We start from the raw sequence: 18,356 nt of genomic DNA, 5'->3' as shown, positions 1-18,356 counted from the left end.
CCCCAAATCATTGATTTGTGTTATTAATGGAGGGTTTTTGTATTGCTTGAAATGCAAACAAGATATTTCAATTTGACCGATTTTAAGCGGCATTAAAACGGCTTTCAGGTGAACCCCCACCTTAAAAACAAAGGAACAACAACAACAACAACAACAACAAAAGAAACAACACTTACCTATCTCCAGAAAAGAAAATTAAAAGTCAATTCAGGAAGAAAACAAACACATCTGGAGCTTGGTTGGCGATAATAGTGCGTTTTATATGGCAATTTCTCCGTCGCCATTTTTCAAACTGCATAAATCCCGCCATTCTCGATAAGTGACGTCACGTCCGTCACTTTGGCCTAAAAAACGTGCGGGCTCTGGGGACGAGATTAGCTTCTTTAATTTCAAGATGGCTACCGAGGCGCGTAGAGAAGCCAGGAGGAAAAAACTGCTTCAAAACCCAGAGGATCGGCTGAAAAAAATTATAGGAAGCCGATCGAGTCATCCCACTTCTTCACATTCCCAGCTTGAAACAGATGAAAATGCTCTAAGATCTTTTAATCCGGTAAAAAACGACAGCGTTGATGGGGAAATAGAACTGGCTGACACAGACTCGGGACAGGAAAATGAGCTGATGGCGGGAGAAAAAGAGGGCTTATTAGATAAGAAAGGCTTACAATTAAAAGATCAAGCTACTGAGATGCGATCTACGGAAGGTGATTTTAAATCAAAGGATCCAGAAACAGAAAGAGATGTAGTTGACGAGAGAACACGTTCATTGGATACTCATACAAGTGACGTACACGATAATACAAGAAGTGCAAGTCTTCCACAAAGTAGTGTTCTCTCATCCCCCAGTGTTAACCAAACAGTCGAGCGAGGGCGCTCCAGTTCAGAGTCAAATCGTCGGAGAGTTCTTTTTAATGTGTTGCTGGCTTTTGTTCTCGTCAGCAAGTGGACGTATGTAAATTTGGAAGTTTTGCTTGCCACAAGAACTGGTGATGGAGAAGCGCCTGATAGTTCACACAAGCTTTTAGTTCATTCAGAGGTGAGGAAACAAAACTGTGTGTTGATTTCATTTGCTTATGTTTATCTTATATTCCTATCAATTTGAAGCTTTAGGAGTCAACAGCACCTTCTCCCCTCCCCACCAATTCCTAGGGCATATCCCAGGTGTTTGACTATGTACATGTACCTTGTTTTAGAAGTAGGGAATTTCATCTTTGCTTTTGAGGGGTGGGGTATGTGAACTGGATTTATCTTTTGGTCTAGCAAATTATGCACATAGGATTTTCACAGGGTGAAGAAGTACACTGTAGAGGAAGTTGAAAGGATAGGATTTTGTCTCTGTGAACAAATGGCTCACTGAAAAGATGCCTCAAAGGAGTTTTTGAAGGTATTTTTTAGTACATCTCTGTCCACAAAGCAGAACAGCCATTTGTCTTTGGGGAGGGACATCTGACACTTTATACTGGGAGGGTATTTGAATGGCTTTTCGGCCCAGGGGGAAGGAATTTGAACAAGCTAATGTTCAAACTTCAAATGCCTCACTCTTCTTTGCACCCAATCGATGAGTGCATGGAGCAAATAATTATGGTGATGGCTTTACCTAATAACCGAAAACTCACCCACACTAAACTTCACATGCTTACCCAGATCAGCCATTACAGTAACAGGCTAGGCCCATAATGAAGACACCACTGGTCTCTCTACCGTATCTCAATACATACAGCAAGAACCATACTACATTTGATTTTTGCACAATGGTTTTTAGAATGGTTCTTACATGTTGTGAGAAGGCACATTATTTAAACAGGGCAATCCAATCAGTAGCAAAGCTACTGCTATCAATAGGGACCCTGCAATTAGTACATATACAGTCAACTCCCTTTATTGCGGACACCCTCGGGACCGCGAGTTAGTGTCCTTAATAGTGAGAGTCCGTAATAGCAGGAATTTAGTTCAGTCAAACGTCTGTAATTTATTTTTGCTGGGATTTAGCTGCTGTCTGTAATAGCGAGGTGTCCTCAAGGCGAGAGTTGACTGTATAGAGGATATTGCATGGTGGCTTGAAGATACATGTATGAATTTTATTCTTGAGTGGTACATTATTTTTTTTAACATGAGAGAATAAAATTCATATCTTCAAGCTACTGCGTAATTTCGTTTTTTATTATACAGGCACGAGTGTTTTACTGACTGTTTGCACAAACAAACATGAAAAAGTGGAAATGACACCTCACCACTAGTGAGGATCCGTGGGGGAGGGGGGTTGGGGTGGGGAGTACTTGGCCCATGTTTGGGTAAAGGGGTACAACTGATGGTTTGAAACCCTCACCCTGTTTAGGACAAGAATAACGTTAACTACCTACCCCGTGTAGAACAACACAATCTGTTTTCAGACTGTTTAGATACTGAAAACACTAGCACTAATATCTAGTCCTGAAAATGATCTAATGTTCACTAATGACCTGCTGAATAAATATACATAAATGTCTCTGATCTTGGATTACTAAATGCCTGACAACAGTCTTGCAGCCATACCCTGTCTAGGACAGGTCCAGACCCTGATTAGGACAGACTCACTTGAAATTATATGCAATGTACCCTGTTCAGGGCAGAGGGACCAAAAATCATACCCTATCCAGCGGCATGTCCCCACATGGGCCATACATGTAGGCCAAACAGGGATTAGTTTTAATCGGCTTCTGAACACATGAACTGGGCCCTGCTACAGTGTATAGAGCCACAGACTGGAACAGCACATGAATGAATGCCCCTTGTAAAGATCAAATAAACAAAGACATCAGTGTTTTGGCTTTACAGTGTATGTTAGAATTCAAATTGTGACCTTCTCCATGTATTCTGGTACCCATGTAGTCTGGTACCCAACTAGGCTTGATTTCTGCTGTTCCCTCCGGTTTGCTGGCTCATTTCACTCAAACAGCGGCTGGCAATTGAGCCTAGTTCCCAACTTACTGAGCTAAGAGGGCAACAGTGATACAGTATACTTTGTTACTTCGTGGTTGACGTTGATTTTATTTCATGAACTTATTATAATTTCAAGACATCCCCACATGTACAAGTGAACACCCTTGGGGCACGACAAAGTGGTCGCTTACAGGAGGTGATCGCTTACGGGAAAAAACAACAAAATAGGCCTAATGCTGGATAGATTAATTAATTACATAAAAATATTACCTTAGCAGCTAAACTTAGGCAAATAGAAACTAATTCATTTGTTTTTTTACATCTATTCATTCTTCTGATTAAACTTTGTGTAAAATTTTGGAACAGATCACTGTAACAATTCCCATTTACTTACAGATCTAATTATAGCCATCTTCTCTGTCTGTAGACTGTTATTATCTGTCAGTAGCTGCGGTAGCATACTTAAAAATTGAACTTTTGTCACTTCTGAGTAATGAATTAGTAGTGATCATACGTGTTTATGTTGGGTGGTCACTCACTGGAAACAGAAAAAAAAAAAGAAAAATGTGTAATTTCTGGCCTAAAAAGTGGTTGCAGTTCCTTAAGAAATTTGAATGGTGGTTGCTTACAAGAGCTCTTGAAACAGTATTTAACTGAGAAACAAAACGGTTCTTTACGAAATGGTCGCTTACGGGAGGTGGTCGATTACAAGAAGTGGTCACTATGAGAGAGTTGACTGTAATTAAAAGTAAGTATTCTTTTATGTACTCTGACCTATTGTTTGTTTTTGTTGCAGTCTATGGTGTGGCCGTTCCTTGCTTTACAGCTATTTTTTGTTTGTGTGACAAATTTGCCACAGGTGAGTAACACATTCTTCAAATATGGGGGACAGTTAATGCCTGTGAATGTGATTACCTCTCCCCCTCCCCCTCCCCCTCCCCATTCCAAACCAAACCATTCAAGGTTCCAAAGCCCCAAGATGAAAATACATTGTAGTGGAGCTATACTGTGCAATGTACAGCATTCCATTGCATTATTTGTGGACTTCAAAGAACCAGAATCAGACTTCAGTCTCTTGGCTCCATTATTCAGAATCACACCAAAGTGTTTTTTTTAACAGCTTTATTGACCATTACACATGTTACATACAGCAAATTAAACAGCCAGAAAGAAATGAAATATATGTGCAAAGTGATTTAAAGGATGTGATGTGTGATGTGTGATGTGTTTTGTTTATAATAAGGTGAATAGCTATTTTTACATTAATATTTTTAGTCACTCATAACAATACCAACAACAAATTCTCCCTTGGTTTCACATTTACATGTATCTACACTGTACATGTACATTCAAGTGGTCATTGATCTGATTGGATTTGAAAGAAGTTTGACTTGTGTCATGCATTAATATGCGTGCATTACATTAGTTGGAAAATGTTGAGTGACATCCAGGAACCAGAATTTGTTTGAACTGACAGGGATGTTAAAATGTAGTTTTAAAATTTTGATTTTAAAATGGTCATAGAGATTTGGTGTCATTTCAAAAACCCCAACACTTAAAAATAGTGGTCCAGTTTTGCTATAAATTACCACCCAGTGGTAATTTCCTGATTGTCACTTGCCATATATGGAGTGGGTCTGGCACAATGGATTGCAACTTGAAAAAGGTTAAACTCACTTGTATCAAGGTCTTGCATTTTTGTCTCTGCGAGGACAGATCATGAGTTATTCCTTTCAAGAATTCAGTTTATACATGTACAGTGTATATCCTTCTCTTTGTATTCTAGAATTGTCTTGTAACTACAGTGTAAGTTAAGGTATTATTGCACTATTTTGATCAACAAACGTCAAATTCCCTGTGGCACTTTCTCTTTAATGGTCTCATAGGAAGGGATGGATGCAAGATTTTATGAAAGTTGGGGGTCAGGTGATGTTAGCCCCTTAAGGACGGTGCCTACTAATACTGAAGTATTTTTGTGCTGTTTATGACTATGTAGGAAAAACAGTTCTTAGCAAGGGCTATGGAAATAAAAAAAAATAATAAATAAAAAAAATTGGTAACCTCGCATTTTGTAGAGATAATTAAGCAACAATTATTCTAAAAAGCAGTAAAATACAGAGCAAAGTTCGGCCTTTTTTTTCCAAATTGGAACTTTATTGTCTCTGAAAAATGCATGGTTACCCCCAATTTTCTGTACTTGCTAAGTTGTGCTTTCCCCGAATAGTTTTGACCCGTGCAAAAACATATGCGCAGTAACACTAGTAGGCACCGTCCTTAAAGGGATTAGAGGGGTGCTTGAAGGTGTGTTCAAGACTTCAGCTCTCATAAAGACGATCTCATTACAGGAAGTACTGTGTTTGTTTCCCCTCAATCATCAGGCCTAGAAATATAAACTCACCGTTTCTTTTGGAATCAGTCACTGTCTTCCTGGTGACGTACATTCACTATTTAGTTCTAACATAGTTAATTGAGGGACTGGTCATGAAACCGTGCCATGTTCAAAGTTGATAACAATGGTGCTGCAATTTAGGTTGGAAGGGCCGCGACCGTGCACAATCAGGCTTTGTTTTAATGTTCACACTACACCTTAATATTTTAACAGAAACGTTTCCATTGGCCAGTTGCTCCAACGCATTTCAAAATCTAGTGTGGTTTGTGCACGGTCAAGGCCAAAAATGTTAACAAAAACATATAGCAAAGGAACTTGCTTGGCTTCATAATCATTCTCCTATATTATTAACTTTGGTTCTAAGGAACAAAAAAGTAGGAAATTTTGGCTGTGTGAGGTAATTCATGATTAAAAAATGAGTTGAAAATAATGGCTAAATTATAATTATGTAAACTAAACAAACTCTTAGTAAGTGTGTTTTTCTGTTTGTTCGTTTTGCAGACTTCTCAATCTCCCTTCATCTCCATGCTCACTGTAGCTTTACAACTCTGCGGAATTCCCATACAGTTAACACACAAAATCAACTTTGTTCTAACTGCCCTTCTGTCCGCCCTCAAGGACTTTGTTGTGTTTCTATTTTCGGTCATTCTCTTTCATCATGCTGTGGAGTATAGTGTAAGAAGTGGGCTGCTCAGACAGGTCTTGGAACACTTTGAGTAATGCTGAAGACACTTGCATGGAGGTATATTTTCTTCTACAGGGCCCGGTTCTTCGAAAGCCGATTAACGTTGGTCCACAATTAAATGTTAACCGAGGTTTTCATCTCGCTTGTTAAAAATGGTTTTAAAAGCTGATTTTAAGCTAATGGTAAAGAAATGTCTAAGTGAAAACTGAGGGACAATACTCCAATTAAAGTTCACGTTATCCCAGGATTAGCTTAATCGGGCTTTGAATAACTGGGCCCTGAGCCCTGAGCTAGAGGAAATCGAGCGGAGTGGGGGAGGGGTGGGGGGAGGGGGGTATTGGCGCTTTGTTTACCGCGGTTGAACGCAAAAAATAACGAAAGTCCGTAAACATGAGGTTTTTTACTTTGAGAGGTCAAAGATGATAAATTTTTTGTGAGTTAGTGAGTTTACAAAATCATTTTAAGATAGATTGATCCGCTGTGTTTACTGTTTGATTGTGCGACATCTTCTAATAGTTCCTTAAACTTTCCTAGTAGATAGCGGAATGATTTCAGTAAACTTTCAGACTCGCAAAAAAACTCATCAGCTTTGATCTGTCAAAATAAAAACCTTACGTTTAACGAACTTTTCTTGTTAGTGAGCTTACGCAACGGGACGGCTGACGGACGTTGTGTGACCAAAATTAAATCTTAGTATCTTCACATTTTTAGGCGATTTGCAACAAAAACTGGTGTTCTCTCCCTGATCTGCTACAGCGCGAAGACCACGAGGTGTAGGAATATTACAATCTAGAGTCGTAAATACTTGGACGTCACGTTGGTCACACAAGGACAATTTGCCGTCCCACTACATCAGCCGTCCTGTTGTGTAAACTCTCTATTGCCAGCGTTTGGCGTCAAAAAAGCTCAGGGAAACAGCGAGGGTGTCTTTAACCTGTCGAAACAACTGACTTTCCGAGCTTTGTCAGCAGAACACTTCGTTAATGGGTGTCTTCTCATTTTGTTTGGAATTTTGTAGTACAGGTGTATGAACAATCAACATGCAGAAAGTTTAAACGCAAACATTGAGAAAGAGAAAGAAAAGAAAACTGAGGACGAAAATAATAACTAAGAAACATAAGATGAAAATTCAAAGTAAAATTTAGTCTGACATGAAAAATGTGAAACTGAAATACCGGAAACGTGTCACCCCCCAAACAGTTTAATTCCGTTCATTATGATTTTACTCTTGTACTTAAAGTTCAAACACAACCAAAAGAAAATAATGGAAAACCGCAAAACGTGGCCACAAGAAGTAGAGTCAAGTAATAAATGCAATGAAAATAAATAAAAAATAAATAAGTGAAATAAAGAAAAGAAAATAATAATGATAATAAATAAATAAATAAAATTCCGTCTGAGAACAAGTTCATACTCACAGTTTTATTTTAACATTTTGGCTCAATTTTTATTTATAAACAGTTCAAGAAACAAACACACAGCAGGAAGTGTTAATAGTGTTTTGACGGAATCATCCCATGCGGAGAAAAATGAGTTGTAATAAAACATTTATTTATTTGCCGGGTATGTCTGTCACTCAATACTGACCATTTTAGACCGCTCTAAAGAAGAAGAAAAAGACAAGGAGGTCATTTGATGTTAAAATTGTGTTTTTAAATGCAATACAATTACAAGACAATTTCCCTTAGGAGTTTGCTCCATTCTGAAATTGTCCTTGGATGGAAAGAGTACTTAAAATAATCTCTTGTGGTTATCGGCTGCTTGTAAGCATACTCATTGGAGCGAGTTGAGTACAAATGATCTACTGGTTGGAGTTTGATATCTTCGTAGGAGACAAGCCTGTTTCGTATTTTATACAGCATTGATAAGCGTGCTATGATTCGCCAACTTTCAAGTGTCTTCCATTTCAGGGCTGAAAGCATTGCGGTGACACTATCTTTGCGGTTGAAACGGTTTAAGACCCAGCGTGCAGCTCTTCTTTGGACCGTCTCGACAATGTTTATTGTTTTGGCGGTATATGGCGGTATATACAGTCGAGCAGTTTTCCAGAGTTGGGCGTTCTAAGGCCATTAGATGTAGACAAGTATATTCGAAACTCTTTTGGTGGATTAAAGTCAGCCCACCGTCAGATTACTAGATGTTGTTATTTGGCACACAGAAACCGTTAAATGTCTCCCTAATGAAGTCTTTTAGCTGAGTTATGTCCGGCGTAAAAAAAAATGGTGTTGTTTCGGATTTCCGTTTTTTTTTTTTTAACGAAATTGATAAATGATACAACAATAAAAAGATAACAAATAAAACATAGTGTCGGCTTGTAAGTTTCAAATAAAATTAAATTGGTCTGACACATTGGAAGGTGTCGGGGGCAATAGTGTTGTGTCGATAATGGACAAGAAAAAAACTTCAAGGAAGTATTAAATTACGAAAGGAAGAAACCTTGAATAATCTCATAAAGCTGGAAAAGGCACTACTAATTTAAATTATTTCATTTTCACGTTGCCGTGAAATTTTTTTTAGCTGCGTAAGAAAATGGTGTGGTTTCAGATTTCCGTTTTTTTTTTTTTTTTTTTAACGAAATTGATAAATGACACAACAATAAAAACTAGTGTCGGCTTGTAAGTTTCAAATAAAATTAAACGGTGAGGGTAAAAGGCGTAAAGAGTTTGCGGAATGGTATGTGGCATGGCGTGCGGAATGGCTTAATTATGCGAAATACGATTTACTCGGGGAATAAATTAAATGAAGAGCGCATCCTGTTTTCGCGCCAATTTTATAAGAGCAGCAGCTTTGTTGATGCTGCGGACTCTTGCTAAATATTACCAACAATTCGAGGATTTGATCGTCTGATTGTTGATTTGGAAGAAGTGAGGGTGAAGAAAGCGATGAAAACTGTTTATAGTTTTCGCATTCAGGGAACTATGAGTAAATCCGTAGTAAATTAAATTTCATGCTCACTTTACTCCATGCGACTTCGGTTGACAAAAATAACGTGGCAGCGTGAAGTCTTCTCAGGACCGAGGGCAAATAATAAACATTTTTTCTTTTTTTTTTTAACCCTCGGTAAAAGATCAATTCTCATACCCTGTATGCTCGATGATTCATTTATCATGAGCGGGAAAATGAACAACAATTTGACCAAAATGCATTTGTGATAAGAATAGTTTCACAACCTTTCACACTACCAGTGTCGATAATTAGACACCATACTTGTCATCTGCTTTTTTGCTCTAGGGATTTTTCGCTTTTAAATTTCATTTTAGGTTGGGACGTCTGGCACTGAAAGACCTTAATAAAAGACGGATATGTTTAGTTCGATAACGCGTAACTGAACTATAGCTACCCGAATCGCCGTATTGAATAGCTAGGTAGCTAGCTCAGCAGCTCAACAGTGACTTGCGTACTCGTCGCTCGACGAAAATGTAAGGTGAGAAAAAGTAGAACATATTTTTCCCATGAGTTGTACAAATTGTAACCGTCAAAGAGTCTGATAAAATGACCGAGTTTAAATTTAAAATTTCTCTCATAATAGTTTTGGCCTTGGACTGATGTTATTTCTCCAGTCTGGTGTTGCTTTTTGTCTAGGCTACTCGCTGCCACGTTCTTTTGTCAACTAGAAATTTAATTTATTCTTAGTTCCTTGAATGCGAAACTTCATCGATTTCTTCACTCTCACTTCCTAACCAGCGATCAGACATGTTCTATCCCAGGCGTATATTTTCTAATCCTCGATCTGTTGTTTGGTTGTTTAATAGTCCGCAACATCGAAAAAACTGCTGCTCTTATAAAATTGGCGCGAAAACAGGATGCGCTCTTCTGTTAATTTATTCCCCGCGTAAATCGTATTTCGCGTAATTATGCTATTCCGCACGCCATGCCACATACCATTCCGCAAACTCTTTCCGCCTTTTACCCTCACCGAAAATTAAATTGGTCTGACACATTGGAATGTGTCGGGGGCAATAGTGTTGTGTCGATGATGGACAAGAAAAAAAACTTCAAGGAAGTATTAAATCACGAAAGGAAGAAGCCTTGAACAATCTCATAAAGCTGGAAACTCGGGCGCTACTAATTATTTCATTTTCACGTTGCGGTGGTAGGATGGGGCGACAATGACTGCTGCTGTTGCATTTGGTTGTTTTTTCATCTTTCAAGAGCATTCACATGGTTCCATTTTTGTTTTTAATTAATATGGGCTCCAGTTCCTAAACTGACGAAGACAATTTTGTGTAAAATGACATACGAATTTAATTCAATTGTCAACGAATGTTTGGTTTATCAACAGAGTTGATGACTAAAGGTAATTTGGTCAACGCCTGGTTTCACGCGAGCGAGTTCCTCTAGACAAGTTGTTGGACAATTTTGACATTTTCGTGTGTAAAGCTTGAACGTGTTTTCAGTGAACTTGTTTAAAAGATACTTTGAACAAGGAGATTTGTCACGAATGAACTTGTCAACTTTTGCTGTACACCCGAGAATAAAAAACGTGGTCTGGGAAACAAATATTCGCAAAAATCAATTCTCTTTAGAAAAATATCCATCTCCCTGCATTTATATCGCGAAAATCGTGTCCACAAGTCTCCACCGCCAAAAACTAAAACATGAACAACACTGTTGTCACGTCCAGCAAAGCAAAGGTCCGCAGATGGTTTAAGTATCGTTTCTTAACAAAAGTCTGTTGTTAACAACTGAAGAATTATATCGCGCCTTTTGAAGTTAAATCCGCCATTTCGAGTCACGCATACGCAAAAAGAGCCCGACATCTTGTATCAGAAGGAAACGTAACCACCTCAAACAATTTTCGTAAAATTCGAAATTTTGAGCGAAGTATGAACCCTAAAGTTACATATGGCAAATAAAGCTTTTTTTATTCCACGAGTTTAAACTTGAGGGATATACTGCGCAAGAAGCTTGGAATCACGTTTGTAATTTCTTTACTTTGGTTTTGTTAGAGACTTTCTCACGTTCTCTAACCCAATCACATCCTTTAAATTAAAACCGAAAACTCTTTAATCTGGGACAGTTAGGTTAGTCCATTTCTCACAACTTTGTTTTCCGATTTCAAATTTTCACGGGAATCAGTTATTTGCCTTGCATTTCAGTTTTTCCTCAGTACTCCTCTTAATTTATTGACGAGCCACAGTAGCGGTGCTGCGTCTGTGGAGAGTAGAAACGAATGTTTAGTTTTCTCAACAGAGTAGATAAGGTAATTTGGCCCGCACCAATAAGAGATTCGAGTGCTGACGTATCAAGCGTTACCCCTTCGTGATTTCGCTCTGACGAAGGGTTAACCTTTGAAACGTCAGCTCTCGAATCTCTACGGTGGCCAACTTAGGGGCTGTTTACATGGCGGGAGGAAGATCCTAGCACTTGGAAGATCCGAGAAGGCGGAGAGACTTTTCGTTTGTTTTACATGCAGAAATTTCGGCCGAAGTGGTTACCAAGTGGAGAAGGAAAAGAAGGATAACTGTCGGCCTTGAGCAGCTGAACGCCCCGCTACCGCCATGTTTGTTCTTTTTGTCCCTAGTACTAGGATCTTCCGAGCGAAAGTAGTTTACATGGAGCTAGGTTCTTCTTAGTCCTAGGATCTTCCTATCTCTCAGCTAGGAAGTTCCTGTCTCTAAGAAGAACTAGCGCTAGGGCCAAGTACAACTTTTTGCATGTAAACTGAATAGAGAAAACATATGGCGCTAGGATGATCCGCCCTCTAGGATCTTCCTACATCCATGTTAACAGCCCCTTACCTTATCAACTCTTGATAAAACCAAACATTGGTTAACCGTGAAATGGTCTATTTTGGTATTTGGAGGCAAAATGAGCTTCATAGGAGTGGCTTTTTTTATACTTCAGAAAACGCTCCCTCGTTGGCATGACTTACAAAGTAAAATATATCATAAACTTAAAATGGTGCAAAAGAGGATAAAATCAAGAAACAAATTTCAACAGACTCATCAGTATAAACAGCTTGCTACGTATTTTCTTTCCGTATGGCTGTTTTCTTACATTGCAAATCTGAATCTAAATCTAAACTCATAATCCTCAAAGGGGCAAGCCGATCACACCATTTATACACATACTGTATGTGTTGTGGATAATTCCAAATCCCGTATAATATTTACAGGAAAGGTCATCTCGTATTTCATGATAACGCGACCTAACAAAAGTAAAAATAAATAATAATTTTGTTTTGTTTTCACTGCTTCGAAATAAGCTTGTTCCAAGCTTGTGACAGTGGAAAGAAATTGCAATAAAGTTTTTTTTGTTTGTTTGTTTTTCGTTTTCTAGTGTTTTCATTCTATGCCGCGTGTCCATTTGGTGATTTCGCCTTGAGCCGAAATACTTCAAATATATCTACTGATATGACTATTGACCGACTCAAAACATTTTATTATTCTATTGATTCTTTATAGCTCTGCTGAGACGGCCAGAATAAATGAATTGACTCCATGGACCATCCAAGATCAACTAAAAATACCCCTGAATTTAATTTTGAAAAATACTGTAAAATGTGTGCAATAAAACTGCATCCACATGACGTATTTCACCGATCGGCCAAGGATTTCCAATATCAATCCCTGCGTGACACTTGACTCTTTACAGCGGGATATCTTGACAATAATTAAGATACGATTACAAAGCTGCATGTGTAAATAAGTTTGTCATTAAAAAGCACAATCGTCTAACGTAAATAATGATAAACAAAGTTGTGGTCGGTTCGTTTGAGATCCAAATAATCTCCTTTTGATTTCGTTTCCGATTTCGTTTCCGAGAAAATAGCTGAAACTGTATCTAGTTGCTTCCAGCAACAGCGGAAATTTGAAACAGTCGAAATATCCAGAAGAATCGCCGGGCAATAAATGTTTTTTTTTCTTTTGGCGCTGAGAAGTGTATACTCGAAGCTAAATGAGGCAAACTCTTCTTACATAAAGTTTACCGCCATTCTCAATCTTTTATGAGCAAAGAATTTTACAGTCATTTAATTGCAATTCAGTGTACACAGTGTAAAATGGAGTATTGCATTTGTTTCTTAATTCTGACAAATATTAATTGCATTTATTTTTTGTTTTGTTTTGGCGAAAACATCTTATTACGTAAGAGCAATTTTTCTAGAAGTGGATGTTTTCACGGTCTTCAGAAATAGTTACTGCTCTGTCTGGTAATGTTATACTAGTTTAGCGACGATTACCGCAGTAAATATTCTCCTTTTTATCGCTTTTGTGTTTCTTTATCGTACTTTTTACGTCCGTACCTACAAGTGAGGACAAAAATAAAACGCGGGGGTAAGATATTTTTACAATAATTGTACTTCAATTTTAGTCAGTTTTATCAAGTGGGATTATCACGTAACATGAAAAATTTTTCCTGTTCAAATTCGCTTTCGTTGTTTTTCGGTTGATAATGATTATCTTCAAATATGCGCGTTTGTTTTATTTTCTAAACGCTTACTTTATTCAAAGGATGACTGCAGTGAGTTAGCAAGAAGCCGTCTTAGACTCCATTCTACGTACTGCCTTTTGAAAGATCAATGAGTATTCTTAAATTAAAATTAAAGATAATATTGTCAATTTGTTCGTTTGTTCCGAACCTATAAGAGTGTCAATGTATTCTAAGTATGTAAGTAGGTCAAGCAGCAGTAAGGAACCTTTTCTTTCACTTTGTTGTTATGTTCTGTTTCTGAAATAATCCTCGTCGACTGCCACTTCATTTCTTTAGCTGCTTTGCTGACAATAGCTTCTTAGCGTTTCTACGCCGACGCAATAGGATTGACGTAGACTGTTGACTGTAATCTTGTTATACTCGGGGCTATATTTTTAGGAAACATGCCCATTTTATGTCCCCTCTAATAATCTGAAAATTCTTATTATTATTCGGTTTGTAAACCTTTTTTTTATATATTAATACAAGTCGTGAAGCAACACATCTCACATTAAACATTGGGAACCGAATTCGATAGTTGCAAATTGTGCTTTCAAATATGCACTTCTCAATTTCCGTGAAAATATCGCTAAGCTGTTGCTTTGTTGTACATTTGTGTTTTTACGAGTACAGAGGATACCACGTCCATGTATTAAAGTCCAAAAGCCCACTCGCCAAGAGTAATCCTCTTGCATGTCAGCTTTTGCTGTAGTTTTCACTTGAGGCCTGATTTCACTCTGTAGCTTCAAAATCGTATTTTTAGCATCATTAGTTCTACTGAGTTCCTGACAATCGGAGAAAGGATGTAATTGTTATTACTTTCTTTTTTAACACCGATGGACGATGGCTAAACGGTGGTTATATTAACACTAATTTCGGTTCCACGCATTGAAACTCTTCTCTGGGAATTGCGTGAAGTGTTGGATATAAAAGTTTCATCAACTGTAATTGAAGGTAGTGGTTTTAACATTCGGTTGTTTCGGTTTCCTTTCCTCGAGAATCTAAGGCATAGAATCTTTGAGCTGCAAAAAAGCTTCTTGAATGCGAAACGAAAGTCTCTGTTCATTCCAGTATAAATCATTGGGTTTATGCATGAAGACACGTAAGGAAGAAACACAATTACACCTTCAACCGCATCTGGGATCTCGTAATACGTGAATACTTCGATGACGGTTACAACAAGAAACGGGCTCCAGCAAATGACAAATAGACTCACAATAATTGCAAGCATTTTAGTGATCTTTAACTCTCTGAAGAAGCGTCGTCGCCGTTCGAACGTGTAAGCATAACCTTTCTTTTGCTCGTTACCAGATGAGCCAAGACGAGTGGAACGCATCTTGGACATCTGGTTGACGGCAGCCCTGTAGATCGAGATGTACGCAAAGGACATGAACCCCAGTGGCAGGCAGAACAGTGTCACGAATAAAAAGATCACGTAGCCGTGTATAACCTTTAAGTCGTCATGGAATTGCAGGAAGGTGATTCCAGCAATGGCCACGGAGAATCCCCAAGCCATGGCTATTGACTGCCTGGCGCGTCGCGGTGTCACCACCGTTTTGTAGCGTAGCGGTCTGCTGATGGCGTAGTAGCGATCGAAAGACACCAGGGTTGCGTTGACAATCGAGGCGGTACAGCAGAAGGGATCGATCCATTTGGTGCACAAGTCCAGTATCAGATGGTCATGGTCATTGTCTATGGGAAGGAATACACTGATGAGCCACATAGGCATTGCCAAGAGAGCTACAGCTAAATCTGCCGAAGCAAGTGACACCACGAAATAGTTTGTCACCGTCCTTAACTCTCGGAAGGTATAAACCGCCATAAACACGAAACCATTCCCAGCAACTGTAGCAACAATGAGCACCAAGACAAAAACCAGAAATAGCATCGCACCGTCAGACTCGTCCTCATAGTAAGCGTCGGTGGATGCATTGCTGAAATTATTTTCCATGACTCACTGAGTAGGGAAAGTTGTTGTCTTTGAGGGACTGTTGAGGTCAGTGAGTTATCAAATGAACAGTTATCTTGACCGATGGTTCAGATAATTACATTTATTGTGTTGTTTCATCCAATACTGAAAGAATGCTTGAACAGTTTACTCCCAACGTCGACGATCTTTTAGTCGTTGTCCTCAATAAAAACCTGAAAATTAAAAAAAAGAGAAATAATGAGTATAGTAAATTAAATTTTCATCATTTTGTCGATAAACTGCCTTTTTGTAACTCCTTGGGAAACTTACGGATGAGCCGTAAAAATAGTGAATATCCTACCAGTTTTTCCGTTGTCGTCTTTCTAAAGACCACAGCGCTTATTTAGCGATGTATGCGTATATATATTTTTTGCTTCTTAGCGCAAACACGATCGCGCCACGCACATTTCCGGTAGCCATGGAGTCCATTGAGATCCATGTTTATTACATTTGCATCAAAAATGAAAACTTTGTTTCGACTTTTGAAAATTACTTCCTAAAAAAGCATTATCAAGCCTCCCGGCTTTCGGCCTCATTATGTAAATAGTTAGCGGCCGCCTTATCGTTTATCATAAACCTCAGAAAAATAGAAAAGCTATAAAACATTAAAGAGTTAACAAAGAAGCGGCTTTAATCTATTATATCTTTTTACCTAGAATTCGTTTAACGGCCAAAGATATTCTCGATCAAAAATTTTTTACCTTGGGCAAAAGTGTTTCTGTCTTCTTATGTTATCAATAAGCCATTAGTATTTTTTGTTATTAAAACTACGAATTGCACCTGCTTTAGAAAAGGTAAATTTTAGAACTGGGATTTAATAAAGAAAATTGTGTACTGGAAAATTGTCGAAAATTGCTTCTTCCGCGAAATGGCATCCTGTTGTTGTTGTTGTTTTCAAATATCATGCCAGGAATCGCCATGGAATTTTATTGCGAACGTGCTGTTTTCAGGTTCAAAGTTTACTACGTTAATATATACCGCTTCACATAAACACACCTCTTCATTTAAAACAAAGGTTTCGGCAAAGTGATGTTGTCTCGATCGGCCATTCCGTAGTTCGTCATTGATTGTACCGACGTACGCGCTTCAGAGGGATCACTTTTACATTCTGCTGTGCGGCACACGGTGAAGTAGTTGTTTACAATTTGAACAATTATTTTCAATGATGCTCTCCGATTATGTGAATGTCGGTAAAGGTTTCTACTGCTTAGTTTATATCCTAGTTAAATAAGGAAAAATTGTCAGTGCATTGCAAATAGTGTCTTGAGAAGATCCATGATATATATACTGGAAACTCTTAAATTTACTTATTTAGTAAATGAATCCAAAACATGAATAAGTAACGTCTCGAGAGAAACGCACATTTAATCTTTCCATGTTTTTGTTTAGTATTTTGGAAGGGAGACCAAGTTGAATATATACACTCGATTGCAAAAACGTTGACACCTAAAAAGCATAAACCATGAACAAGGAGACCCAACGGATTTGTAGTTGATGTTTAAAAATTGGCCCTTGTTGACCAACTTGCACACTTTAAGGAAAGCTTGGACAGTTTTCTTCATTCGTCACGTGCAACTAATTTTGTTTATCAACCGTCGCACGAGAATAGATTATTATGCAAATAAATTTAATTTAGTACCATATAGCCATTGGGTCTCATCTTTAACGGTTTATGCTTTTTAGGTGTCAACGTTTTTGCAGTTGAGTGTCTATGATGATAAAATGCGAAGCCTGTTTTTACAATAACTGTCCAAATTCCCGCGCGCTGATTGGCTCGTAGCTATTGTCTATAAGAGTACAGACAATAAAATGACGTCAGATGTAACGCGCGCGCTTTCTCAACGAAAAAAATAGCCAATTCCGCTCGTACTTTTTCCATGTTATTGTAAAAAACAAATCGACGGCAGTTTTCTATGGTCTATACTCTTATAGACCATAAAATGACGCCATAAAATGTCCAAAACTTGGCAGTGAAACCACTCGCCTGCGGCTCGTGGTTCCACTTGAGTTTTGAACATTTTTGACGTCATTTTATGATCTGTAAGAGTATAGACCATAGAAAACTGCCGTCGATTTGTTAAATGTAAAAATTAGAAATAAGAAATCACGATTTATTCGCACCAATTTATAAAATAGTAAAATGCAAGCCGATTTCAAAAGTAAACAAAATAGCAACAAATTCTTGAAAACGATTCCTAAGAACATAAATTCCTAAAAATGAAATTATTATAATTTAAATATTAGTTTAATACTTTTGCCAGCGTTAGCTTATCAGTGAGTTTCTAAAAGCGGCAAATTCCGTATCAAAACAAAGTCGGCAAAAACGTGAAAACACGCTGCTTGGTTTCATCAACTAATCTTTCTTTGGTGCTTTTGGGCAAAAGATTTCTACTGTTTGTTTGACCTTGTCTTCGTTTGTCTCTTTTTGTGCGTAAAGCGAAATTACACGCAGATGTCAGTGGCGGATAGTGTGAGGTGGGTGCCCGCGGGCTCGGAGTGTAAACGTTTCAGCTAGAATAGAAAACAATTCGCCCCTTTGAGCCTTATATTCTTAGAGAGTAAGGTGGAACCCAGGCCCCTTCATTTGATCCGCCAGTGGGTCCCTTACCAATCTCGTACCCAGAGTCCCCAGGCTCTTTAGCCAGCTGTTAGTCGCCAGGAAAAACTCTGAGGTACGGAATTTTTTTCACCGCAGGATTTCTGCGGATGTAAGTTCATTGTAGGGTTACCCTCCGCAGTAAGTCGATAGTACCCAGTTGTACAGCTGAGTGAATTGAAGAGAGACAATGTGAAGCACTGGTGTCTTGTCTTAGGAAACAACAGCACAATGCAGAGACTAGCCAATAGTCCATGGAACGACAAGGACTGAGGATAATTCGGGGGAAGTAGTATTGTTACCAACCAAATTGGAGCTTAACAGCAGCACTGATGAGCCTGATCAGTCTGCCGCCATTTCTAAAAGTTGCAGTGTCCCTCTAAAAGAT

At 38.4% G+C, this 18,356-nt stretch overlaps 2 protein-coding genes across 5 annotated transcripts; one reads left to right on the top strand and one right to left on the bottom strand.

Moving 5' to 3' along the window:
* The first annotated feature begins 393 nt into the window (after nt 1-393).
* On the top strand, nt 394-14,832 carry LOC146469549 (uncharacterized). 4 transcript variants are annotated; one of them, XM_085123190.1, is made up of 4 exons: nt 394-1,033; nt 3,713-3,775; nt 5,807-6,047; nt 14,715-14,832. In XM_085123190.1, the coding sequence occupies exons 1-3, from the start codon at nt 395-397 to the stop codon at nt 6,023-6,025; spliced, it is 921 nt and encodes a 306-aa protein (XP_084979316.1). In that variant the 5' UTR covers nt 394; the 3' UTR covers nt 6,026-6,047; nt 14,715-14,832. The 4 variants fall into 4 exon arrangements, with proteins under 4 accessions (XP_084979316.1, XP_084979315.1, XP_084979318.1 ...); XM_085123189.1 differs by lacking the exon at nt 14,715-14,832 and adding an exon at nt 6,702-7,554; XM_085123192.1 differs by lacking the exons at nt 5,807-6,047; nt 14,715-14,832 and adding an exon at nt 6,702-7,554.
* On the bottom strand, nt 10,955-16,940 carry LOC146469548 (alpha-1A adrenergic receptor-like). Its single transcript, XM_085123187.1, has one exon. The coding sequence runs from the start codon at nt 15,352-15,354 to the stop codon at nt 14,251-14,253; it is 1,104 nt and encodes a 367-aa protein (XP_084979313.1). The 5' UTR covers nt 15,355-16,940; the 3' UTR covers nt 10,955-14,250.
* Between the last annotated feature and the right edge of the window lie 1,416 nt (nt 16,941-18,356).

Source organism: Pavona decussata, unplaced genomic scaffold (assembly GCF_977016875.1).
Source record: "Pavona decussata unplaced genomic scaffold, jaPavDecu1.1 SCAFFOLD_122, whole genome shotgun sequence".
Classification (NCBI taxonomy): Eukaryota; Metazoa; Cnidaria; class Anthozoa; order Scleractinia; family Agariciidae; genus Pavona; species Pavona decussata.
Note: the sequence above shows the minus strand (reverse complement) of the source record. Positions and strands in the feature narration are given on the sequence as shown.